This window comes from Harpegnathos saltator, unplaced genomic scaffold, assembly GCF_003227715.2.
Source record: "Harpegnathos saltator strain DR-91 unplaced genomic scaffold, Hsal_v8.6 scaffold79, whole genome shotgun sequence".
NCBI classification, from domain to species: domain Eukaryota; kingdom Metazoa; phylum Arthropoda; class Insecta; order Hymenoptera; family Formicidae; genus Harpegnathos; species Harpegnathos saltator.
This window is the reverse complement of record NW_020230637.1, coordinates 336712-363827: the sequence shown is the minus strand read 5'-3', so window position 1 is coordinate 363827 and position 27116 is coordinate 336712. Positions and strand designations below refer to the sequence as shown.

The following is a 27116-nucleotide window of genomic DNA, read 5'->3' as shown; positions in this document are numbered from 1 at the left end:
CTCTCTCTCTCTCTCAACAACTACATCCGCGCGCTCTCGACGAGTTGTCTCTCCTTATGTACAAACCCATCGAATAAATACAAATGACGAGTGCTCCGCGTTCCCGCCGCGAACGCCCGGGCCGCCGTAATGCAGCGTTCGTGCGCTTCGCTCTTATTATTCTACTAGTTTCAATTTCACTAACACCCTAAGACCGAGATGAGACTCGGGTTGCGCTCCAGCGGCCGAGAACGCGGCTAGAACGCGAATCCCGCCGTGCCGCATTTTGGTCACACGAGATATCAAGCTCGCGTGCAGCGGCTTCGCGCCGCGGACGCGAGCCGATGAACGCGGGCGCGATGGCCTTAGCAGAAGTGACGTACATCTAGCGTGAACGAAAACGAACTCGATCGACTTGACCCGAGAGAAAGAGACTCGCGCGGCTCCGACTCGCGTTCATTCGCGCTCTCTATCTACGGTTGCGCTCTACTGATGAACGACGCGCGGTAGAGTATCCTTCGGGTCGAGGATGCGAATCGCGTGTGTAACGGGTAATCAGCTTGTAGCCGGCTGGTCGAACGGCGTAGTGGTCGATGCGAGTCCTCCTCCGTGGTCGATGATTGCGTCCTGCTCGAGACGCCGCCAGGATTGTCGCGCGCGCGCGCGTTTTCGTGCGAGGCAACGCTCGCGCTCGCGTCGAGTCACGCGCGACGAACGATCCAGGCGGGGCCGGTAGCTGAGCTCGGAGCCTGAATCCTGAATCTGAAGCTGAAGCTGAAGCTGAAGCTGAACGATATTTTAGCGTCGTTTCTCGACGCAGCGATGAGGATGCGGCGATGATCCATTGCTTTCGGGATGAGGAACGTTGACGACGTGCGCGTTCGGAGTTTCGATCTTTTGTGTGTGTGTGTGTGTGTGTGTGTGTGTGGGTATACGATGTGTTCGTGTGAGTGAGTTGGAATGTGTTCCGTGGCTCTGTATGCTTGTGTACATGCATCCAGTTTGCCGGAGAATAATTCGTCGCGCGAATTAAACGAACGAACGAACGAACGAACGAAACGTAACGCTAACGGAGATCTGCTGACGATAAACTGGTAATTTTCTTTGTGTCGAATGTGCGTGTTTGATACTCGGATACGATTGCTTTGGGTCCTCGCCATCGCGCTTGAAATCGTCCTGTCGCGCATCTCTGTCACATCTCTCACATTCTCTCCTTCTCTTTTCTCCCCTTCTCTCAGCCTCTTCTGCCTGGCTTTTCGCTGGCTCTCGGCAAATTGTGACGACGGTACGACGCTGCCCTTAGACAGCCATCGCGTCTCTCTCAATCTTCTCGCTCTCGTTATCGCGTCTCAGTAGCCGATAAACGCGCGGCGAAGTGCACGTCTTGGCGCATTCGCGAGCTCCCTTAAACTCCTAAATAAGAGCTTCTCACACCTACGAAACGCGAAGTTTGTCCTACGCGCGTCTACGGTTCTCTATCGAGTCTTCATCAAGTACTCGATTCTCGAGCATAGTATTGTCAACGGTTGTGTTTGTCTCGTCTATTGTTTCTCGCTTTCTCTCGTCTTCTCCTCTTCTCTCTCCGCTCAGTCTCATTGTTGAGCGATCTTCCGCTCCTGCTGTGAAAACTCGCGTCTCTCGGTTGTTTACACGCCGACGAGTCCGGCTCAGGGACGATCCTCTCCTCTCTTCGGCGCGTGAAGCGAACTCGTCCCTACCCTTCGGACATCCACCTCCGGTGGAACGATACTCCTCTTTCTCTCTCTCGGTAATTTTCGCGGCTGGCAAAATCGGTCGCCATTCTCTGTCACGTTATCTCTCGGTATTGTGTCGCGACCCGCAGGGTGTCCCGGTTTTTCCCGCGCGCTCCATCTGCGGATTCTCCGATCGATTCGAGCGGACTTTGTCGAGCGTTCCGATCGGGGCTGGGGGGAGGGGGGGGCATCTCGAGGCTGGCGAACAATTGCTGTTTGAGTTCGCGATGGCCGGTTGTGAGAATCTAGAGGAGAATCTGACAAATAATAATGATCACAATAGAGAAGACGACAGAGAGTCTTGATCTTTATTCAATTCGAAGTGGACTTTACTTTCAACAGCGTACTCGAGACTTAGATACGTACGGTAACATGAAAAAGTCGTGGAAAAGGATCGAATTCGCTCTATAAGATGGGAGGGGGGAGGGGCGGGGCTTAGGGGGTGTACAATAATCCCGACTCTGAATTGGTCACAGGATCGGCAGACGAGAGAAAGTGAGGCGAGCCTGGATCACTCTATTACGCATCTCCGTTAATTTTCTTTATCCCGACGAGACTCCTCGGACGTTTTAATGATTACAGAGAGATAGAAACGGGCGTGTATCTGTCTGTGTGTGTGTGTGTGTGTATGTGTGTGTGTCGTTTAAAAGAGAAAAATACTGTTGCGGGATCGGTGTAACCGCGTAGTCGTGCCTTCCAATTGTACACGTCCGTAGAATTTTTCTCCCACCTTGTGCCCCCCTGCGTTCGTGTATACGTGTGTGTGTGTGTGTCTCTTTGTGCGTGTAAAACTGTAGGGTGTGGTGTGTTCGTTAAGGGATAATTATCACAGAATACACGAGATATTTTCATTAAGCTTACAAGATATTAATCGAAGCGGAGAGTAGGAGGAAAAATTGCTGGCCGACCCCGTCGACGATCGGCGGCTGCGGTGGGCAGAGGCAGAGGGAGGGTGGGTGGGAGGGAAGAAAGGAGGGAGGAGGCGATCGGCGGAGGTTATCGTTTAATCGAGAAGGTTGTGCCGCGTTCCGTCGACGAGGCCGGTCTAAGTTGCCGAATTCGCCAGCCCTTTTTCTTGTATGTCAGTATGCACTTAGTTAGGCAGCGGAGAAAATAGACACTCTTACAAATGAAGATGGTGGCGAGCTCGCGGACCCGTGTTATTCTCCCTCTGATTTTTCTTCTTCTTCTCTTCTTCGCTTGTCTACCTACTTCGCGTCGACCCGGCGTCAACGTCGACGACGACGACGGACGTCTCAGGTGCTTCACCGGACCTCTCTGTTCCCGCGCGTGAGGCGCCGCACTTGAGAGAGGCGCTAGGTGAGATCCTACAACGTGGCTCTAGGTATCCTGACTAGCGGAGGATGTATTGTCTCGAATTGACGGATTCGTCGCAACGATGTTGCCGCCGTCCCGTTGCTTCTCCCTCGAGAGAACTCGAGAGTATTAATCTAAGTCTACTAAACTGGTACAAATTATACTCGGCTTCTAACACGGCTGACGAGTCCCTTTGTCCTGCCCTCCTCGACGTCGAGGGATTAATCTCTTCGAGTTCTTCGAGCTAGCGCTCTCGGGGAAGGCCCGAGCCCGTTGCGCACACACCGTTGCGCGGAATCCTTCGATTTGCGGTGGCCTTCTCCGGCGTATTCAAATTTGGAAAAGCACCCGCGGCTGAGATGGTCCGACATTCTCTCTCTCTCTCTCTCTCTCTCTCTCTCTCTCTCTCTCTCTCTCTCTCTCTCTCTCCTCTCTTCCTTCCTTGAGTAGCCTTCTGTTTCTTCTGCCCTTTCTCTCTCCCCTCCGTATTCTCTTTCCCGATCGAAAATCCCGCGCTCGCAGCTACATCAGCGTTTAGACACTATACACAATACGTAAGTATATCTAGACGTACTACGTAGTAGAAACTTTTGAATATAATAGCGTAATCTCCGGAGTTGCGTGCCCGGCCGCGCGGCTGTGCGCGCCGGCCGGACGATGAAATTCATCGGATTCGACGTCGCGTGCAACGTGCTCTTCCCTGCGTTTCTCACACGGAGGGATCCGACCGAAGCTTCGTGATCGCGATCGCGAGAAATCGAACGCGAGATTATCCGGCGCGGTATCCGGCGATTTCTCTTCTCTCTCGCGCGCGCGCGCGGAGGCGAGCTGCTTGCGCGGTGTTTCACGCACGCGACACGTTTCTACGAACGGACGAACGTCCCCTATGTACAAGTAGTACGAGGCAAGATGTACAAGACGCGATATGAAGCTAATAGACGGTAGGTAGCAGCCATAGTAGTAGTAGTAATAGTAGTAGTAGTAGTAGTAGTAGTAACAGTATAATAGCGGGTAGTATGAATAGTTTCAACGTCCAGTCTCGATACGTCGTCGTCCTGCTTTGGAGATACGCGTTGCCGTACAAGAAGCAGCGATCGCTACGGAGAGAGTGAATCGAAGCTATGATTGCGCGAGATCACACGAGGATAGTCGTACAGTCGAATTTTGGAAGATCGATCGAGGTCGCTAGCGCGCTCGCCGGTTCGTAGAAAGAGGAGCCTCGCGCGCGCGCGCGCGCGCGCGCGGTTCCGTTCTCGTCGGATGTTCGCACCCCGAGCGGAAGTGGAGCACGCGGAGAAGGATCGTGGCTTCCGTATCGCGCTTTGGTGCTCTCGAAGCTTTCGGGCGGATCTCGGCATCGTTCGCAACAAGCAACAACCAGCAGCAACAGCAGCAGCAGCAGCAGCAGCAGCAGCAGCAGCAGCCAGCAACAGCGACGGCGGCGGCGGCGGCGGCGGCGGCGGCGGCGGCAGCGGCGGCGGCGGCGGCGGCGGTCAGACTCTTACGATCTCTGATATCCTTACGAATAAGAACGTTACTTTACAATTACAATGCCTTACTAGGTGTCTTTTTTTCTTTTTATTACTAACAGTGCGCGCCGTGAGCGACGGGTCAGGGCGCGCCTGTTTGGTCGTACGCAATGCTACATTTAAACTGTATATTAGAAAAAACTTCTTCGTCAACAACGTTTTTCACGTATCTACAGTAAACTCGTCTTCCCGAACAAACGGCTTAGAAACGCGGTCGTGTCGTAAAAGTCGTGTTCTCGTGTGCTCGTATCTATGTAATGTGTGTGTGTGTGTATGTTTCTCTCTATATAATCGTGTCGAGTGTATGTGTGTTTGTGCGTGTAGATGTGTGTACGTGTGTGGAGTGCGTTATGCGGTCCTCCTCGTTCGCGTTTTGCCTCGTTCCCGTGTGCTCGACTGCGCTCCTACGTCTCTTTCTTGTTCCTCCTCCTTTTCTTCATTTTCTTCCTGCCTCCTTCCTCTCCTTTCGCCCTTCGAAGGTCAGTCTTCCGGCGACCGGCCCGGCGACACGAGAGTGTCCGTCGCGTTTCCGAAGCACCATGCGAGCTCCCCGTTGTGATCTCGTCCTACCTTACGTTACGAATATTACCAAATGTATTGCGTACTGGCAGCACTGTTTTCACGTCTTCGTCGAGACACACACTCTTTCTCTTTTTGTGTACTCTCTCTCTCTCTCTCTCTCTCTCTCTCTCTCTCTCTCTCTCTCTCTCTCTCTCTCTCTCTCTCTCTCTCCCTTCCTCCTTCGTATACCAATCTCCTCGTTCTCGCTCGCGGCACTCGCACGAAGAAGAGTCCGATGTATCTCCCGTCTCGTCTCACGCGGGGCGTCGAGCTCCGCGTCTTTCCTCGTCTACCGCTAAGTTTCCGCTCCGCGAAAGGGCGGCGGGGGAGAGCCGCGCCCTTCTCTTATTGTAGTAGTTACCGGACAAACGTCGCGTGCCACGCGGGCTTGACCCTCATTGTAGCTCGTCGTTTTAGCTCGAGATCCGTGGAAGATGATTCCCGGTGCATCGTCGCTGTCCAGGGACGGGGCTAAAGCTCTGTGACTCGTGTAAAAAAGGGAGAGGAATACGCTCGACCGAACTCTGCGGCGTGAAGGAAGCCGGAGGGTCTTAAGTTCCGTGAGACCATCGAGTCTCTCGTTGTCTCTCTCCGCGGAGGATGTGACCGAGGAACCTTCCGGTAATATGTCGCGGCGAACGGAAGGGTTCGGGCGATCGTTTTCGTCAGGCGATGCGTACAATTGCGTGTTAACGTACCCCTCTCTCTCACACACACACACACACACTCACTCTCTCTCTCTCTCTCTCTCTCTCTCTCTCTCTCTCTCTCGCTCTCTCTCTCGCTCTCGCTCTCTCGTTCTCGCTCTCGCTCTCGCTCTCGCTCGTTCGCTCGCTCGCGTGTCTCTGTCGCTCGCTTTCTCTCACTCACATTCACTCTCTCTTGCTCTCCCTTTCTCGCTTTCTCTCTCTCTCTCTCTCTCTCTCTCTCTCTCTCTCTCTCTCTCTCTCTCTCTCGCTCCCTTTCTCTCTTTCGGAATTAGTCGTGAAGGGTCTCGTTCTCGTGGCACCAAAGGTCAAACGCTACCCCCTTTGGACGGCCTCCTGCTCCCCTTCGGGCTCTTTCCAAGCTCGAAGTACTCGAATCGCTTCGCTCGTCGGCTTAACGCGGCGTCGCATCTTCTCAAGTGGGATTCGGCAGCGGCGTCTCCTGCCTGATGTCGCTCTTCAGCTTCACAAACTCCTTGGCGATCTCGTCGTTGTTGCGCTGCGAGAGAATGCGCAGGATCGTCCAGCCGGTCTCGTCCATCTGGATACGCTTGCCGAGCGACAGCCAGCACGCGCACGAGCCCTCATCGACGATGTCCTTGAGCTGCATCACCGCGACCCCGACGAGCCTGTCTTCCCGAGCGAAGCAGTAATCCTTCACGCAAATGTGCAGCTCGTGGAAGTCCAGCTGCTGCTGCTCGTTACCGATCGTGCTGAAGACAAGAAAGAGCGTATAGCCGGATGTTTCCGTCAAGGTACGTCAACTCTTAAAGGATAAATCGCGGAGAATGTTGCCTCGGACGGTATTCATCGATCAAGCTCTACTCACAAGTCGAAGCTCTCGTTGAACTGCGGCGACCAGTTGTTGCTCTTCGACTTCGTCGACTGCTTCCTCTTCTTGCCAGCGAGGTGTGGACCGATCAGGTTCACCTCGACGTACGGCCTGAACATGCCTGTCGCCAACTGCCACTTGAGGTCGTTCGCAGCCACGACTGAAAACGAGCGGGATTGTCGTTGTGAGATCGTCATCCGAGCGAAAGTCGGAAGTTCAATTTTGCGGACGAGAAGCACTTGGACAAGAAGCGACATGTACTCCTCGGGAGTGCAAAGTCGTGTACCTTTCACGGTGACTTTCTGGTCTCCGGTGCCCGGATGCGTGAAGAGATCCACCTGGATGCTCACCTCGCCCACCGAGCCCTCGTCCGAACCGGCGGTATCTGAAACTGCACGGGTCGCAGTCAGAGATTACGGCCACGTCGCGACACGTCGAGAAGCTAGACTGGCATCTAGAGACACTACACGCGGACCTCGTCTGATTCTATCCGGTCTGCTATGACCGAACGCTAAGGCCTAAGAATCTATTTCTCGCTCGCTATCTCTAGAGCAGATTATACATGCTCCAATAACAATAGGCGCGTCGCATTATCCTCCCGCCGCCGGCGTAACCGTTGCGGAGAGACAGGGAAGGGTTGGTCTCCGCGCGGGGGTATCTCTCGTTCTCGCGACGTGTCAGTCGAGCCAGCCGTGCCAGCCGAGAGGCCTGGATCCTCCAACTCTGTTTGCGAACTCAAATCAAGCTTGACCGAGGTGTCTCCGAGGAATCTCTTAGCGACCATCGCAGTGACGGTTCAGTGCGTATGGTACGAGTGATCTCGTGGTGCAGCCGCCGATCGATCGACCGATCGGCGAATCGATTCTCTCCTCTCCTCGGGAGCGCTCCGCGTTATCTTCGAGGTGGTTCCTCCAAGGTGAGAGACCAAGGTGATACACAGCGCTAGGCATTGCGGCGAAGTTTCTCGCGCTCTTGTGAGAAAGTCGCGTAGCGAACAACAGTCGCGGTGGTTACAGCGGAGCGCAGTGATCGAATGTTGAAAATGCGGCTCTTTCACGCGGCTGTGTCATGTGTGTCGTTGCGTTACGTGTGTTCAACAAAGCGTGGTGTGTGTGTGTGTGTTGAGAGAATAAAACATAAGACAGAAAGTGAGAGACACCGAAAGAGGCGTCTTTGCGGGTCGCGGTAAAGTTCGCGGTAGTAGCGGCAAGAGTGGCGGCGGCAGTTAGCAGCAGCGGCAGAGTATCAACAGTAGCACAGCTTCCTAACACAGCTGTCGATCGTCGAGACGTCTTTGGAGATTGTGACCTTCGCGGCGGAAGGACGACGCCGTAACGGATCACAGATATACGACCGGAAACGAGGCCGAGGCCGTCGAATGTAATTGTATCTCTGTATTGTACTGTGTTACAAATAGTGACACCACTTATCTATTTATGGGAAATTACAAATGAATGTTATTGCGAAATTTAGTAAATTTCAGAGGGAAGAATAGACACGCAAATAGATAAATAAATTGATAAATCCGAAGGAACCAATGACCGTTGACTAGACCATTGACCGCAAAAGCAAATAAATAGATTTAAAAGATAGGAGAGAGAAAAGAGACAGAGAGAGAGAGAGAGAGAGAGAGAGAGAGAGAGAGAGAGAGAGAGAGAGAGAGAGAGAGAGAGAGAGAGAGAGAGAGAGAGAGGAGAGAGAGAGAGAGAGAGAGAGAGAGAGAGAGAGAGAGAGAGAGAGAGACAGAGACAGAGACAGAGACAGAGACAGAGACAGAGACAGAGACAGAGACAGAGACAGAGACAGAGACAGAGACAGAGACAGAGACAGAGACAGAGACAGAGACAGAGACAGAGACAGAGACAGAGACAGAGACAGAGACAGAGAGAGAGAGAGAGAGAGAGAGAGAGAGAGAGAGAGGAGAGAGAGAGAGAGCGGAGAGAGAGAGAGAGAGAGAGAGAGAGAGAGAGAGAGAGAGAGAGAGCGATTATAATAAAAAGCGTCGAACGAAAGTCCTCGGCGAGGAGGAAATCGCATCATCGAAAGACGTCTCGAACGCGACGACGCAACAATCAATTCACTACATCCTAAGAAGTAGTTGCCCCCCCCGCCCCCCCCCCCGACACTTGTCGCGACCTTCTAAGGCGCTTTGGTGTACCTTGTCGACTCTCTCGACGAAGAGAGGGCTTGCTCTGGCGAAGGGGTTCCTCGAGGCTTTCCATACCCTCGGCTCCTTCCCCTTCGTCACCTCTCTCGCTGCTCATCGAGCGCTGACGCTGACGTAGCGTTGACGCGTCGTTCAGCGGCACTGTGCCGACAATTTTCATTACGTCGTGTACGTAAGTGTAAAAAGCGACACGCTTCGGCGACGCGCTCGGACGTGTGATGTGTGATCGTTAGAATTTAGATTGTCGTGTGCCGACTAGCGCGTCTGTGTGCGTGTTTCCTGGTTTCCACTACTTCCCCGATCGCGACCGCTACTTCCTCGCGACGTAGCGCGACGTGGCAAAACGCATATAAAAATAATAGTCGTTACACAGCGTCGCTCGCTACACATTCGTAAGTGACACGGGCGAAAAGCAACGTGTGTACCTTGGTTGACTTGCGAGGTAACGAAGGTCTTGATGAGGGTGTCCGTCGTCTGCGTGTACAGGCTCAGCGCGTAACGGAGGCTCTGCAGTTCAGGCGATTTCTCCAGGAACGCCTTCTTCAGGCCGCTACCGCCGGCGTGGAAGTACTGTTTGATCGTGTCGAGGGCGACGTCGAGGATCGCGCACTGCTTCGGCGAAAGATTCTTCTCCACTTCCTTGGAGATGTCCTACGAGGACATAGAATAGAGCTTATAATAGAGCGGCTCTTTGAAGAGAGAGATGAGTCGAGTTTCTCTTCGGTAAGATCATCATTTTCAATAGACGGGAAGCGAAGTTTCTTCTCAGGGTTATCGAACGAACGCAAAAAAGGTACAATGGCAAAGGTAAGAGAACGCGCGACTGCAAGAAGCGAGAAAGAAACAGACAGGATGATGCGGAGGAGGAGGAGAAGAGGGCGAGAGGAGAACAGGGCGAAGGGAACAAAACGCTGTGATCGATTACCATGACTCCGCTGAGAGCGTTTTTCACGTCGGGTTTGCCAGCCATGTGATTCTTGAACAGCTTCGACATGTCCTCTATCTTGGCGTTCGCGGCGAGGTTCTTGGCGTTGTCCGTCAGATTCTTGAACATCATCTACGAGAGAAGCGAGAGAATTACAGCAATCGCGCTCGATGACGCGCCCGAGCGATCTGTCACGGCGCTGGACATTCTCAATTCGTTCGGAGACGGAATACGTACACTCTTATCCGTCATAGGTGGCAAGACAACCGTCTTCTCCAGGATCCTCATCACTATCTTCCACAGTTCCTTCAGCAACCTCTTCAACACCGTCTTCTCGCAGGACTCGGCGTACACGGACAGGCTGCCGTCCAGCAGCACCATGAGCGGTCGCAGCACCTCGTCCGCTTCGGCAGCCACGTTGTTTCTCTGCGCCGACTGCGTCAGCGGGACCTGTCCGCCGCCCTTGATGGTCAACAGGACGTCTCCCACCTCCTTGACGGAGCCGGTTATTCGTGGCTCGAGGCTGTTCGCGAACAGCACCGCCAAGTCGTCCAGAGCGCCGTTCAGCTGTTGCTGCAGGTCCTTCAGGATGTTCGCCGCGTCCGCCTCGAGCTTGTCGCCGCCCATCGACTCGAACATCTTCTCCAGCTGCACCCGAAGTTGCTGGATGTTGTTCATCAGGATACACGCCTGCGAAATAAAGCGACTCGATGAAGCGCTCCCGCGCTATCGGGCGAGCACAGAGACTTCCTCGGTAGACTTTTCGGTTCATCGTCGAGCACGTACGATTCGTTCCTCCTGCAGGTGACTCGGGAACTCCTTCTTGACTATGTCCGCGTATGCCAGCAGCACCTTGCTGATGGTCTTGGCGAACCTCTTCATGTACCTCTTCCAGATCTCCGGGTCTGGACACTCGAGCTTCGACACCACGTCGAAGCACTGCGTCAGCTGCGTGAAGACGTCGACGACGGAGACACTGAAGAGCGCGTGCTCGCTGCTCTTCTGGAACTGCAAGAGGGGAGAGAGTCGACGAAGACGACGCATTAGAGAAAGCTGGGAGCGGAGCTCGATTCTCGCGATGTTCGCGAGAGAAGAAGCAGCAAAGCCAGGAGAAAAAAACTTACGCCTTCCTTTTTATCTCTACTAAAGGCACCGTGGAGATATTCTAACGACACGTCGTCGTTCTCGTTGAGCCACTGCATGACGAAGGGCTCGAACCAGGCTGGGTATTCCGGCACGGCGCCCTTGTAAGGCGGCACGTCCTTCACGTAGTTGGCGTGCAGCCACTTGACCTTGAAGTGCAGGTTCATATAGGCCGAGGACTTGCACAGTCTATGCTGCTCGTGCTCCTCCAGGGCATACTTCATGTCCACCGCGAACAAGGACCACATCGTGGCCGCCGACAGTTGACCGATGTTCAGCTCCTGAGGGAATTGATTCAACACGGGCGCATAGCTGTTCTTGTCCTCCTCGATCACCGAGACGATCAGGGCGATCAGCTTGTGCCAGAAATCGAGCGAGTCCAATCGCGGCCCGTGATCGTCCGAGTCGCGCTTCACCTCGTTCGGGTCGGCCTGGAACTCCCGATTGTACAGGTCGTAGCAGTTCTCGAAGAGGAACTGATACGTCGAGCGTAGGCACGCTTTCACGCAGTCCTTCACGACGGTGCTGGCGCGCGGCGGGCTCGACAGCTCCTGCACCTTCATGCGGAAGAACGTGATGCTCGTCAGCAGGTCCACCGTGCTCTTCAGGTCCATCAGCTTCTCTTGGCTCGAGGCCGGGAAGTTGTTTCTGTACATCGACAGGTCGATCCTCAGGGAGTTGTGCAGCTGATCCAGCAGTTTCACGAACTTTTCTTTCTACAACGGGAGCGGAGAGTTTTCACTTTAGTTTCAGCGTCTCAGCGCCCGCGAGACCAACGATATACGAGTATATATATCCTTCCTCACGTCGACATGAAATTCGCCGACGTCGCTTCCCGACGTTGCAACTTCTCAACCGATACAGCGGCAGCCGCCCGCGTTTCGTCCTCTCGGACGAGCGGGATGATCGAACTGGTCGCGACGATTCTCGCGGGCGGTGTCATGCATAATTCAGAGATACGAAAGACACACGCGCTCCTTGCCGCACAGCCGTCCGCCTCCGGGGGATTAAGAGAGCCGCGGATCTAAGTGTCCCGCGAGATTTCGACCCGCGTATTATCATGTCCCCGAAGTGACAGAAGAGAGCCGCGAGGGCGCAGCGGAACGTGCTGACAAAATTTCCATACGCCCGGAGAGACGGCGGGAAAATTGCAGTCGCGCGGCCGGCTGCCAATCAGCTGGAATCCAGACTCTCGACGGCTCGGGGAGAGAAAAACGCGGTCGAAGAAAATCTTAATTAAAATCTTAATTAACTAGCGTGCGTTCAAGCGGCCCCCCCTCCTCCCCACCCACCCCCGCCTTCCTTCGGCGGAAAGTTTGCGGGCCAAGCGGTCAGCGGTAAACTCACACGCGCACACGCGCGCCCATAAACACACACGACGCGCGAACTTGACTTCTTGACCCGAATTCGCGGGGACTCGCAATGCGGGGAGATTTCTTCGTCTTAACGCGAGAGAAAAGAATGCACTCCTCGCCGGGAGTCTCGGCTCCAAGTCGCTGTTCGTTTGCGAACAGTCGTTTCGCGCCATTATTCTCCGGGACAAATTCCCCTATCCAGTCCCGCGATTCGGACTTCGCCCGGAACGCGCGCCGTTTAATCCCCCCCTCCCCCCCCCTCCCGTTCCCACGAAAGTTGGCCGAGTGATTATTTGAAGATTCGCGTCAGCTGATTCGTTATTATTCGCGAGCGCCACGGCGACGTAATTGATAGCCGCGGCGGCGGAAGGAGGCGGGGGGGGGGGGGCGAGTCAACACGCTCGCGCGCGCGTGTTCATCTGCGGGATATGGCGAGAGAGAGAGAGAGAGAGAGAGAGAGAGAGAGAGAAAAAGAGAGTACGCGCGGACAGTCGCGCGTATAACGGATAGCGCGCCGGTCGGCAGGAAATTGCGCGAGTATTTCTCGCCGCTTTCCTCTCGCCGGTTCATCCCTCACTCGCTCTCTGCAACCCGCCGGCGCGGGCGACGCGAGCTCTCCGGCATCCGGCACTCACCCCGAAGTTACTGGCGGCGAATCTATCACTGGCCGACACGGCCGGACTCGCGGTCGTGTGGGCGTAGTACGCGTTTATGTTTGCCAGGAGGGTCGACATCACGGCCGGAACGCCTGGGCACAGGTACTTGGTTGAGAGGCAGTGGAAGTGCCTGCGGAGAAGACATGACAGCGAATCAGCGTAGAGGGTCGTGATTACAGGGGGTGCCTCGTGTGTTAAGGAGAGAGAGAGAGAAAGAGAGAGACGAGCGATGATATCGAGCGGGTCATCGCGCCCTCTTCATCTCTTCTCGTCCCTTTGATGTCTCGCTCTTTTATATCGGGCAAACGAGTCCCCGATTCGGGGACTCGAATTACGATCTCGCTGATTTTTCACGTCGTGTCTCAACACGCGCCGCCACGACGGCGACGGCGACGGCGGGAGAATTGTCTTACTCGCCGGCTGAGACGAGGAAAGCGAGCTTCCACGAGGTGGAGGGTGAACGCGATTGCCCTGTGCACTCACGTCATCGCCTGGTAGATGCTCTCGATGCCGTAGCGCATCGCGAACTCGTCGACGAGCTCCTCGCCGGGTGGATCAAAGTAGACCTTCCAGGCGTCGTCGCCCTTCGCCTGCGGCAAGGTCACCATGCCGCCGTTTTCCTCGCACAGGCTGTGGAAGAGGTTCTCGTGCAGGCAGGTGTATTGCACGTGGTAAGGCGCCACCTTCTCCTCGCCCTTGATCTCGACGCTGATGTGCAGCCGAATGGCGCCCGACACCGCGCTCTTGTCCGTCCGCTTCTCCAGGTTGTACCAGACATCCATCTCGCCGCTCAGAGTCCGCACCTCGATGATGGTCTGCCCGAGGAAGTCGTCGCTCTCCCTCGTCAGCTTCTGCCGCAGCTTCGACTTCAGGTCGTTGTCCTCGTCCCACACCCGCACCTTGATCCGGTCGGATGAGTTGTGACATTCGCTGCGAAGAGAGAAACCCGCTTGACTTCGGTCACCCGTCACCGCGTGTTGCCTTTGAAACTAGAACGTCACTTTCACCGGAAAGAGGAGAAGAGAAAGAGAGAGAGAGAGAGAGAGGGAGGGAGAGAGAGAGAGAGAGATACGCGTTAATTAGTCTCAAAATTTCCTCGAGTGAAAATCCAATTAGAAACCGAAGCGACAACCGAGTTCGGCTATTCGTTAATACGATTCAGCGATTTCCCTCCCGCTGAATTAAATATCTCCGATCCTTTTTACCCGATTCTCACCCCCTCGGAGCCTCTTTGTGAATCAATACGAATATTTCCGTCTGAAATGGAAGAGCGAAACCGACGTGCTTCCCGCCGTCTCACCGAAACAAAATCGCTTTAGCCGACTGAAACATTCATTGGTGCAAATTAAGACCCCCCACTCTGCGACGCGCGAACGGAACGTTCGCCCTCGCGATTCCGAGAGGGTGGCTGTATTTTTACTATCGTCTTCAGCGAAATCTTCGTCTTCACCGGGACGTCACTTGAGGAAACTTCGAGGACACAACCTCGACAGCTGTATAGCTTCTTCGCCAACGGCGGAGCTCTCTCCTCCAGCCTCACGCGGTCGCTGCTAACAAGTAAACCTCGGGGAACGTCAGACGCCGATTTGTTTCCAATGTTTTATAGTTATTTTGTATGTCAAAACATGAAGAAATCTGTTATCATTTTTAGCTTAAATTAATTTTCTCAATTTTTTCGAAATTTTTCAAGTTTTGCACAAGCACGCTATTTTATACATATTTAAAACGATATTTCTTAAAAAAATATATATATCTGATTTGTTGAAACTTGCACACACATGTCGCCGATTACGAATCAGAACCATTTTGTAAAATTCAAAATGGCGGATCTAATATGGCTGACTCGCTCATTGTTGAAAAAGTGTTCAGTTTTACGCTACGCATTCGACGTTGGGTAATCTTTCGGTTCACTCAGCAAACAAGCAAACATTTCAACGCTCAAAGTCTAACGTAAAAAAATGAACAAGAAATGAGCAGAAAAAGAATGAACACAAGACTTGAGAAATTTCGAAAAAATTGAGAAAAATTTATTCAAGCTAAAAATGATAACAGATTTCTTTATATTTTGACATTAAAAATAACTATAAAGAATTGGAAACAAATCGGCGTCTGACGTTCCCCGAGGTTTACTTGTAAGCGGCAAGACCCTTTGCGGACGAGAGAACTCTCTCGATTCTGATTCCGGCAAGTCGAGCATGTTTTCCGACAGCAGATTATACATTGATCTTCTCATTGGTGTCTCTCAAGCGTCGTCTACAATGGCAGTGAGCAGTGAGAAGTAAGAAGTGAGCAGTAAGAAACGGACCAACCACAGTTGATTATTTTTGTCACAATCGACTGTGATCGCTTTATTTCTTACCGCTTACGCTTACTTCTTACTGCTTACTGCCATTGTAGACGACGCTTCAGTTGCTCGCCGCGCCGCAGCGACGTTCGGCGGCGGCATTCGTCCGCAAAGGATCATCATCGTGAAATCGGCGACACGTCGTCGCTCGCGTGCGAGCGAGCGGCGGGCAATTCGCTAACGGGATCGAAGTGACGACGTGAAATTACGCATTCCGCGGGCATCGCGGATAAGTCACTCACCGAATAGTCGGCATTACTTACAAGTAGAACTTCTCGTGCCACACCGGATTCAGCTCCCGCGGCATGGTCCTCGTGCGCTTCTTTACTTTACCGACTTGAACCGTCACGTAGGGATCGGACGTGCCGCTCTTATCTTTGGCGATCAATCCTTGGGCGCTGATCACTAAGCACGGTGGAAGAACAATATTAGACCACCGGGAGTGCTCGTCAAGACCCGACGACTGCCTGTCGGCCGGAACGCACGACGGAGCGTACATACTCGAGGGAGTCCCGCGACTTCCCGTCCCGCGAAACCGTGAATTCCCGACGCCTCGCGATATCCATCCAGCGCGACTGCCACGAGAGAGAGACAATACCGTCGAAATCGTAAACGTTAACTTCGCCGAGTCTCGCCAGCTGGCTGCCGTCCAAGAACGCGATGGTTGAGCGGCTTCGCCGCTATAATGAGGCTGACAAAATCGAGCGTCCGGCGCGGCGGAACATCTGCTCGCGCGGCACACCGCCGTGCCGCGGAAACACGCCGGTGCAATGGAGAGGGGGAGGGGGGGCGGGGCACCAGATGACATTTTCTCAGGGTTGAAAATTCTCTAGAGACCTGAATTTCCAAGCGATCATCGACACCGGTGGATCGGAGGTTGATCTTGAATGAATTCCAAAGAGATCTGTCCAGCCGAAATTTTGATTTAAAATTATCGCTTCAGGGTTCCATGGGTTTAGGATTTCTGTCTGAGAAGTTTCGAGGCTCGAACTTAATGGTTTACAGCTGAATATTCAGCGAGTCGAGTGTCGTTAGGTTCTCGAGCTACGGCTAAATTGGGTTCCAGGACTATTTCGGGCTCTTAATATTATTGTGTACGAGCCACGAGGAGCACGGCAGCGTCCGTTGTCCGCGAGCCTTAGGCATGTTGAAGGATGTTTGTCTGGACGACTTGGGAATTTGTTGAGAAACAACAGCGGCAGAGAGCCTGTCACGAGAGTCGTCGCCGGGAGCAGACGTGACTTAAACGTTTCTTCTTGATATTGTTAAGACGAGAGGATTTTCGAGAGTCCGTACGTATCGCGAGTAAAGCAGAGTTCTTCCTTTCCTGTATTGGTTCATTTCGTGAACTCGGTACGCGCGAGACGGACACGCGCAACAATATATACGGCTTCGTGCATGCCACGAGCTAAAAAGTTCTCGGATTGGTAGATTCCTAGATTGATGGGCTCAAAATCCCTGGGTTTTGCGGTATTAACAAGGTCTATATTTGATGTTTTTGTATTTTGGGCACATGAGTTTTTGGTTAATTGGTTTCCGCTTCGAGATCGATAAATCTCGAGGTGTCGGTTGATTGGTTTCATAGTTTCAATCCGCTGAATACGCTATTAGATAGAAGTAAGTGTCGAATAATGAATATTTCACAAGTGTTTCTCGTGTTTAACGATAATTCTTCCTCTTTTCGGGCTAGTAATTCGAGAAAAGAACTTTTCTCTCAATCTTGGCAAGACAGATCTCTTCGGAATGTATTCAGGATCAAACCTCATCCATCGGTGTATCGACGATCGGTTGGATAGATTCAGGTCCCTAGAGAATTTTCAATCAAAGAATGTTATCCGGCCCCACTGTGCGGCGCCGTAAATTTTCATTCATTTCCATTGGCGGACGTGCCAACGCGACCAACGACGAACGTGTGCGCGTTCGCCGAATAATTCCCGCGTCTCGTCTTTCGCGAGTCGTTGCCATCGCAGCGAGCGGACCCGCGGCGAAAAAGCGTCAAAGGCCCGACGGAGACACGTAAAGTAAACGCGACGAAAAAGAGCGACAGAGAGAGAGAGAGAGAGAGAGAGAGACATCTCAAATTCGCGATTCGCAGCCACTGAGAGAAGCTTCCGAGAGAATGGCGGAACTCGCTCCCGTTGCTCAAAAGAAGCAACGGACCGATAAACGAGCCGGGGATTACGAACTATTCCGCGGGTCCGCCGTATCACCCCCCCCACCCCCCCCCTATCCATCTCTTGCGACGATTCACTTGGACTCGAGTGACGGGGACGATCGACCGCAGCGACACGTGCAGCGAGAGAGCGTGTCTCACCGCGAGAGAAGCGATAAAATTTTACTGCCCCGTCCGGGATTCCGATTCGATGACGTTTGCGTATTTTATACGCATTCGCCGTTAATCCGCCCGCTTACGACCGCGGGTTCTGCGACGATCAGCGTCGCGCGTATCGAGGACGGAAAGAGTGCCGACGACGGTGCTTCGCCGCAGCTGGCGGGATAAAAGTCGCGATGATGTAATTGATCGCTCGCGCGCGATCTGATACAGTCGCGGGGAGCTTTGAAAAGCGGACCGATAGAAATGTAGATTCGCCCCGCGCGCGGCGATACGACGCGCGAAACGCCATGCGTGTCGATCGCAACGCGTAGTCCGCCACAGTCTCGTCACACCGACGATACGATGATTCGTCCGACGACGACGACGGATGGTTTATGGACCGTCGCGGTCAGCCGGCTATCTAGAAGGAACTTTTCACCGGGGCGTTTCATATTCACCTATTTGCACGTGCGCGTGTTGGTCGAATGAATAAATATGAGAGGCCGCTTTATGCGGCAATTTAATTAAAAAACAGCCAACTCGGAAACTCGGCGAGTTCCCCGCGGGGCTTTTGCCAACAGCAAGTATTCGGGAGATTGAGAAGTCGACGTTCTCGGCTTCTCTCCGTTGTACGTGTGTACTTTCTTTTTTTTTTCCCTCCTCTTATATTAAATAGCGCGGTTCGCGTCCGGTCCGCAAAACTCCCTCGCCGCGCAATCAAGACAGTCTACTTTATTTCGTTTCTGGCGGGAGGAGCCTCTCGCGGGATGAATGCTAAAGACGGAGAGCTATCGATGATGTACACCGCCGGTAACAATCGATAATTCATTTCAAACTGTCGATAGTTTTCAACAGTCTTCCTCCTCCCCGCACACTTTCATTATTCAAGCGATCGCGACAATTTGCGGCGAAATATCTCAAATCATCCGATCGGCGATTAATAAAGTTATCTCCTTCGCTTGAAGTGGAACGCATAAATCTACTTTGGAGCGACGACGAATTGTCAAAGCCAGAGCGATGTCTGATACGCTGACATTTCTAAACAGACAGAATAAACGGCAAGTTTCTCAATTAAAATTCTTAATCAGAAGATTTTGCGCTTCATTTTCCAGTATATTCCGTTACTCTCAGAATCTAATGAGTTAAAAACTAAAATTGATAAAAAAAGACGAAAGGGACACTAAATAAATGTGAATATATAGTCCTTTCTAGACAACTGTTTTTTTCTCAGAGATCACAGAACCATCGGAAACTATCCACGTCGCTGACAATCGGCCGAGTCGAACGAGTTGTTGCTAACGGATTGTTTCTCGCGATGCGGCGAGGATGCGGCGGCGGGTGTTGTGTTGTTCGCGCGCGACTCTTCGCGGGTCACACACGAATCACGAACGTCGTGGCGTTTGGAGTTGCGAGAGTGAGAGTTATGCGCGTCTTTCACGCGCGGATGCATGCAGAGGCTCAACATCCATCGGCCGGACACACACACACACACACACACATACACGATACGCATTTACACGGCGTATATCCACCTGGTGACAGCCACCTGAGGAAAGCGTGCAGAAGCTCGGCGTGCACGGGAAAAAATCCATCTCCGTCAGTGTAACCGAGCACGGAGAGACCAGACGAAATCTCCCCCCCCCCCCTGTTACCGAATGCTCGTAAACATCGGTCGCAACGCCACTCGGTACGGTTTCCATCATGGATTTACTCCCGACGTTTCGTAAACATCCCAGTTAACTTCCTTAGCGAGAGAGGAGCAAACTGAAATTGGCCGGAAACAAATTCTCCATTTCTCCATTCGGCGAGAGCATAAAATACATCACACTCGTCTGAGTATATATTCAGTTGCGTTCAAACTCGACCGAGACAACAACAAGTGAGCGATTGGCTGAGCGGAGAGAGACCTCCTGCGGAGGTTCCTTCCCCCGCCCTGCGACCGGCGGGATTTTCCTTTGATCCCCGGGCGGCGGAAAATTGCCGGTTACACCGACAGAATGCTTTTTTCCGTGTGTGAGTCGCGTATATGTATAATACCGTGACGATGCGCGGAGCGCGCGAGATTGCGATTCGCGATTCCGGCTTCACGGTGACAACGTCCTTTCGGAGATCGTTCCCGAACCTTTGTTTCTCCATGTATTCGCGCGCGCGCGATAAGCGACAAACGAAATCCCCACTCGGCCATACGGCGTAGTCATCAAAGCAATTGACGGCCGACGCGTTTGGCCCGCCAATTGACGTCTCGGCGACGATCTCGACGATCCCCTCTTCGACCCGCTTCTGCTACGAAAGCTCACCGTGAAGCCTCGCGAGCTCCCGCGCCCTGACAACACGCATATATTGTGTGTGTGTGTGTGTGTGTGTGTGTGTGTTGTAAGTATGAAAAATACACACACATGGACGCATACATATAGACATGTGAACGTAGAAATATAAAGAGGGAGAGAGTATTCGGAGTAAATGGATATGTGGATTTATATAAAATGGTCTTATGTATAATATATATGTATATAATATTATATAGAGATATATATAGAGAGTTAACGTGCTGCGATTGGGATTGACGGACAGACACACATGCCCATGCTACTAACTCTTTTGACTCGCACCGCCGATTGCAGTGGGACGATCGCCGGTGCTTCCTGCCGTCGACGAATGTCGATTTCATACCTAATCTCATTAATCATCAAGTCATCGCCACAATCCACTTGGTGAGATGTCGAGAGTCGCAGAGGCGCTTATCCGTGTGAGTGTGTCTGTATGGGTGTGTGTGTGTGTGTGTGTCTCTCGGTATGTTGTGTTGTAATTCGCGGACGAGACGCGTTGAGACACGCGTTATATGTATGTGCGTGTGTGCGATATAATCGTGTGTAATCGCACTCCACCGGTTTGACGTAAATCGCGGCGCGCTGCACTTCATTAATTTCACAATTAGCGACGCGGAGATATGGCGAGCGAAAATTACGCGCTATCGGCCGCGCGATGCATTTAAGATACGCCACGCGCGCGCGCGCGAGGGAAACGCGTCAATTCGCGTATATAATAAATCCATTGTGAGGTATAAGCGGATTTATCGACAGCGCTTCGCTGAAATTCCCTCCGCCATTAAATGACATAATTTATACGAGAAAGGGGTGGGAGGGAGAGAAAGAGAGAAAGAGAGAGAGAGAGAGAGAGAGCGTGAATGAGTGCGAGTAGTTACGAATGCATGCACGCGCCGCGTATGTTTCATGTCGTTGCGCGTTCTATGTGACCCATTGTTATCATCATCAACATTATTATTATTATTATTATTATAAAACTCGTCACCTCTCGCGAATTTAATTCTCAAACGGCGGCAGCCGAGACGTCGCGCAATATCACAAGCGTAGCACGTGCACGCCTCATAAACACGTCGCGCGTTACGTTGCGTTGAAGCAAAGAAAACAGGAGAGGAAAAGAGAGGGCGAAACTGGAGCAAGAAATAAAACGCGACGAGAGGATACGCCGTCCGGGTTACGTTGCACGCGCCGCGAGTGACCGCGATGCGTCTGACGTGTATCGCAATTATCACCGGTATCGAGCGTATAATTTCCCGTTTGCGTGTGCGTTACGAGGTTGATCGCTATCGGCTCCGCGTATCGATTCCGCGCTCGCACGCTCTGACACGCACACGAGCACATACGGAGAGCTTAATTTGAGCGGAGGTTCGCAGTCACGCGCGGGCACATTTATTTTTCACTAATCACACTGCGGCGATGGAGAGATAGCGGCTACCGATTACGCGCTCTTTTCATCGCCTTCCGTGCACTCAAAGGGGGCATTCCGGTCGTCAAAGGGATACTTCCTCCAACGGGACTACGAATAACGTATGACCCCCTCCCTCCCTCCCTCCCTCCCTCCGTCCATCCATCCATCCGGGGCGATCTCCTCGGGTCCGGGCGCGATCCGCTCGGCTCGAATCATCGGATCGCAGCTATTTTAATCCGCAGGCGAGTCAAGAGATTTGATTACTGGGGCGGAAGAGGAAGCGGCGCCGACTGTTACCGTCCCGCCTCTCTCTCTCTCTCTCTCTCTCTCTCTTTCTCCCTCTCTGGTCGGACAACCCTCTTCCCGAACGCCTTCATTCGCCACCCTCATTTCCTTCGATCTCCGCAACCCTTAACGTCGCTCCGGGCCGTTGCAACGCGCGATCGGACTCCCCCCCCCCCCCCTCGTTAGCGCAAGTCGCACGTGGAAAACGCGGAGAAATTAAAAATAGGATTTGACGAGCGCGCGCGAGATTGAACGACCCGAGCGAGCAAGAGCGTTCCGTGTGTGCTACTCGTGTTTGAACTTCGACATTCGCTCGCTTTAACAGCCCGGACCGCGTCGGCACGACCCCTTGTCGTTGCGGAAAAGAGCCGCGGGCAACACGTGTGTATTGTAATACGCGAGACGCTTCGTCGCGGGTCGATACACGGCCGTTCCTTTCATCCCCGTCGATATCGTTCTTTATCGAAACGGCGAGTCGCACAAAGGCCGGCGCAACGGTCGACTGATCGACCGGCTGAATAGAGCGGCTAAGACGACGCACCGCGGCGATCTCTCGCGGCGCCGAGTTATCTCTCTCATCGTTAGAGCTTGAAACCGAGAAATTGTCTCGCTTTTCCTTCGCTTCCACTTCCGCCTCTTCGCCAATTATCCAAAGCCCGGCTCTGTGTGCGACGCGCAGGGGAGGGAAATTGGGACGGATGAAATAAAAAGGTCGGAAGTAGAGAGGGAGAGATAGATAGACAGATAAGTCCGTTTATCATTCGAGAGTTAATCCTCCAAGAGCTCTGAGCGGCAAGAGAGGTAAAATTATACGGATAACTAAAACCACACATTTTTCTAGAGGAAAAGAAACGAAACCGGCGACTGTGTGACGACTGTGAAACGATGTAACGATTTAAACGATGAGCGTCAAAATAAATGGGACTCTTGCTCAGTGAGAATTAAATTCCGAACATTTACATTTGGGATTATGCGAGCCAGCGCGACGGCTTTCGGTATCCGACGGGGAAGTTCCACGAGATATCCAGGAACTACGGCCGGTCCGTAGCAACATCGTCTAAGAGATCGCCATAGAGATACGTCGAGTCCCAATTTAAAGCACTCACTGCGTCTGCATTTTTAATAAATGGATAATCTTTTTATTAAAAAGAAAGAGAGAGAGAGAGAGAGAGAGAGAGAGAGGGAGAGGGAGAGGGGTGACTGTTCAAAGCGGACCATTGCGCCGATTTTCTTCCCGGCTCTTTCCACCCTTTTCCCGTTTCCCTTCTTCCTTTTTGTTCTTCATAGGACGCAGCCCGCGTCCTATTTACTTATCTCCGTTTCGCCGGGACAACCGTAACCTCTCTTTTTCATACCTTCGACCCCTTTTCTCTTTTTGCGCGCTACTTCCGCTGTTAGCGACGGGCTACGCGGGAGCGCCGGCTTTTGAGAGGCGAAAAAATTTCGCCGCGCGCGCGGCTTGCAGTCGCGGTCGCAGTGCTCACTGCTTATCGACTTTTTCGCGCTCGTAAAATACGTAATACGCTCCGCGCGCGCGTACGCGGAATATCGCGCCGTCCTTATCTCCGCCGTTTCCCCACTGATCGTTCGTAATGAAGCGTCTCTCTCTGCCGATGTGCGTTCGACTGCCTTTATTATCTCGCGTTATCCGCGAGATGAAGTTCGCACGACCAATTTCCCGCGGCTCCTCCTCCGTGAGAGAGCTCTCCGTTCCTTCCGCTCCGTCCGCGCTATTTCTCGCTCTTCGCCGCTATTCAGGATTCGCGATTCGGAAAGGTGCGAACACGCGCGGTCGTCGCGATTATCATCGCCGATGAACGACTCGTATGGCGTTGACGAATCTAACAGGTCGCGACGACCTGCGAAACCTGTCAGGTTTCCAGGGCGGTCGAGCAGCACTCCTCCCCCCCTTTCGACGACGTTGAAACACAACGTGTGCGAGTTGGATTTCCTCGCGAACAAGTCTATTTCCGCGAGCCGGCTGAATGCGCGCGAATCCCCGCGACGGGAATGCAGCAGCACGCTCCGTCTCCGAGAGGAGGAGGAGGAGGAGGAGGAGGAGGAGGAGGAGGAGGAGGAGGGTGACGAACAGTCTCGCCTCCATTCGCGGATTTCATCGGCGGCGGTTGCGGAAACGACGTGAGAAAATCGAATCTCATCGGAGGTTTCGCATCTCTCCTTCCCTCCCGCTCCCTCTCTCTTCCTTTGACGACGAAGCTCTCTTATTTTACCTCGCGCGGGCTTTCGGCACTCTCGTCGCGCGACGTCACGTGCCCACCGCTCGTATACGCCAGTCTGTTTTTATGTCGGCCCCGCTCCTTTGCTTCCGCGCGCGCTTGAAACTCCGCGAACGAGAGAGAATCCCAGCGGGATTTCGATCTCGGGCTACCGAAGCGGGGGGAGCTTCCGCTTGGATTATAACGCGCGGCGATAAACGGAGCTGAGAGCGCATTTCGCAGCGAACGAATTCTCGAGCCGGAGACGAAGGAGACGCGGACGGAAGACGCGCGAAGCTCGCACGTCGCCGGGGATCGTTGAATCAAACGAGCTGTTCCTTCCGGAGAACGCAGTGTCGCCGATTGTTCGCCGGATTTCCAAATCCGACCTCGATCGCGTTCCTCATCCGCCTCGCGCGATCCGCATCCGCGCGAGCGGGCAAAAAACGCGGCTCGCCGTTCGCGCGAGCGTGAATGGACCGCGGAGGCTGAGCGCGGCGCCTCAGCATTTACAGCGGTCTGTACGTTGAACTATCGATCTCTCCTCGAGGAGCAGCGCGCACATACACACGTACATACCGCATACGTACATACGTATGTACAGCCTGCCGCGCCGCCCCGTCGCCGCCCGTCGAGTTCGCGAGCGGTGCGACGCACTGCGATTGCAATTTCAAACGGCCGCGGCGGGCTGTAATTTTCTATGACACATGCTATGCCCGCTAAAAGCCATCACACACACACACACACACACAAGCGAACTCAAGCAGTAAGACGTAAGCAGTAAGTAATAAATCGACCAATCACAATTGACTTTTAAAACATACCATTTTAAAACTTACGAGAATAATTGATTGTGATTGATTGTCAGTTTCTTTACTGCTAGCTTTACTGCTTACGTGCTAGCTTTAAGCTTTACTGCTTACGTTCATTTGTGTGTGATGACCTTAATGCGGCGCGACGTTACCGCCGCGGCCGCGCCGCGGGCTTGTCGCTTTTATTGGCGGCGCGTTTACAGCGCGGCCGACGGCCCGATAAAAATCCCCGGCCCCGGTCGGCGCGGCGCGGCGGGACGAGATGAAGGACGCCGCTGTAAACACGCTGATCGCGCGCGGCGGGTTTTAGTTAACTACTCCGCAACGTAAATGGCACAATTCGCGGACTGCCGCTCGTTACGTGCTCGCGCGGAGCTCCGCCACCGGCTGAGCCAGGTAGCTCGATCGGCTCCGCTCGGGTTGTACACACACACACACACATACACACACGTGCGCGAATTCACGACACAATTGTGTCTTCGCCGACGGAGCGGAGTAAGCGGAACTTCGGCCTCGCGAGCCGCGAATTGCTGTGGTCCTCGTTGCGCGGCAGGACTATCGAACTTAACGCGTCTCCGGATTTGATGAAGCAGAGAGAGAGAGAAGATAAAGGGGAGGAGAGGGCTGGCGAGATGGCAAGACGGGATGCAGCGGACGGTTACACGCGCCAAGGCTTGATCGATCGTCAAAGTTTGACTTCGTATCGGACGAAGTGCATCGAAGCCACCCCCGCCTTCTCGAAACATTGTCGTACGACAATGTTCTCCTCGTATATCGCGTATTTCCCGTGTTGCCTCTCGCCACCTTCTCGTTTTGTGTTCCGTGCCGTGCAGAGAGACCTTCCTGCGATGAAGAATCGAGAGGGATGCGGCGGACCGTGCTTATCGAGATGCGCGCACACGGAATGCAAAGTAACGGGGCGCGTCCCGTCTCGCGGCTCGGATCGCCGGGCGAATACGGACGCGAGTTCCTGCTCTCCCGACGGAAGTCGAACTCTCGACGTGTATCCGCGACGTATCCGTCGCTCGCGCGCGAGCGAGCGACGGGGAGCGAGGCGCGACATGCCTCGGTGATTAGGAAATGTGCCCTCCGAACGCGCTCGCTTCTGGTTTGCGAGTCTCCCTGAGACTCGGAGAGACGCCTGGGAGACGCGTCTCCTTTGCTTGTCTGCCTCTCCCTGTTTCCTATCCGTGCAAAAATATCCTAGGAAAAATGTATTGTTGCGTGAACCAAAATTTTGTTGTAACAACAAAATAATTTGGTTAAAATATGCCCGACAAAACTGTTTAGCTCCTGCGAACAAATATCTTGTTTGATTACGGCTTGTTCGGATAACGTAATATTTTTGTTGCAGCAACCAAAAAGCTTCAACTATACGAATTTTGTTGAAAATAGTGTAATTTTTTCTTAATATATAAAATCTAAATTTTAGTAAACACGGAAGGACAAAATAGTATCCACTGAGCATTATTTTAGCTTATGTAAAATAACATTTCGTTATTGTGTAATTTTTATGGATAAAATAACTGAAATGCTTAATTTTTATGTATGAAGTCTAAAAACAAAATCATTTGGTCCAGAGAACAAAGCAGAAAAATATATTTGGTTGAGACAATTAATTATATTTTGTTGTACAAAACAAGATATTTGGTTGCTATTAAAAAATGCCTCAGCTAAACAGTTTTGTTAGAGATACTAAATCTTTTTTCCTAGTGTGTCCTCCTCTCCGCGGAGGCCGCCTCGAACGATCGTCGCGAAGCTTTCCAATCTCCTCGAGATCGAGATCGGATCGAGTTTTCGTGTACGTGTGAGTACGTGTATGGGTGTGTGTGTGTGTGTGTGTGTGTGTGCTACTCTCAAGCGCCGTGTGTTACGCGATAGAGAATCGTGTGGGCGGCAACGTTCTCGTTGTGGGCGAAAACGTGAGTGAATCGTGTGAATCGTGAAACGCACTAAGCTTTATCAGTATCGTGTCACCTGTGATGGCGATCTTGCAGGACCACTTGCTGGTACCCTCGAGGACGATCTGTTCGGCCTGCTCGAGGCTGTCTATGTGCGTATCCGGGTCGACTGAAAACGTCGTGCTGAAAAGAAGACAATGCCCTCGTCATCGGTTCGTCCTTCGACAACCTCTCTCGACTACCCTGCCTCCACATGTCGTCGCCGTCGTCGTCGTCGTCGTCGTCGTCGTCGTCGTCGTCATCGTCGTCGTCGCATTACGCCGTTCGCGCACTCTCGCTGAGCCTGACGCGAGGGGGATCTCTCCTCCCTCGAGGCGGCATGGATATCCTCGAGGCGACTCGGGTGGTGTCTTACGGAGGCCACCGAAGGACGTAGGATCGTAGCGAGGCGGGAGATCGTCGATAATCAGCCAACGCCATCCAGCAACGGCGCTTATTTTCAGCCCAATATTAACTATAGCGGGGGTGGACGTACATTCGCGCAGCCAGGATCAAGGGTATCGTCGCTTTTCGCTTTTTTCCTCCCTCTC

The 27116-nt window shown here is 53.0% G+C and overlaps 1 protein-coding gene across 9 annotated transcripts in view; it reads right to left on the bottom strand.

Moving 5' to 3' along the window:
- Positions 1 to 6198: 6198 nt before the first annotated feature.
- Positions 6199 to 27116, bottom strand: part of unc-13 (protein unc13 homolog) — a 115111-nt gene continuing 94193 nt past the window's right edge. For 3 of the 9 annotated variants that reach the window (XM_019840452.2, XM_025306596.1, XM_025306597.1), the window contains 12 exons: positions 15533 to 15674; positions 13409 to 13855; positions 12905 to 13055; positions 10896 to 11630; positions 10558 to 10779; positions 10009 to 10461; positions 9772 to 9903; positions 9272 to 9497; positions 8838 to 8987; positions 6966 to 7070; positions 6677 to 6839; positions 6199 to 6560 (listed from right to left, as the gene is read on the bottom strand). In XM_019840452.2, the coding sequence (XP_019696011.2) occupies positions 6263 to 6560; positions 6677 to 6839; positions 6966 to 7070; positions 8838 to 8987; positions 9272 to 9497; positions 9772 to 9903; positions 10009 to 10461; positions 10558 to 10779; positions 10896 to 11630; positions 12905 to 13055; positions 13409 to 13855; positions 15533 to 15674 (3224 nt within the window). In that variant the 3' untranslated portion in view covers positions 6199 to 6262. Of the gene's footprint in view, positions 6561 to 6676; positions 6840 to 6965; positions 7071 to 8837; positions 8988 to 9271; positions 9498 to 9771; positions 9904 to 10008; positions 10462 to 10557; positions 10780 to 10895; positions 11631 to 12904; positions 13056 to 13408; positions 13856 to 15532; positions 15675 to 26602; positions 26710 to 27116 lie in introns of all 9 variants that reach the window. The other 6 variants (XM_025306598.1, XM_025306600.1, XM_025306594.1 and 3 more) reach the window with 5 other exon arrangements.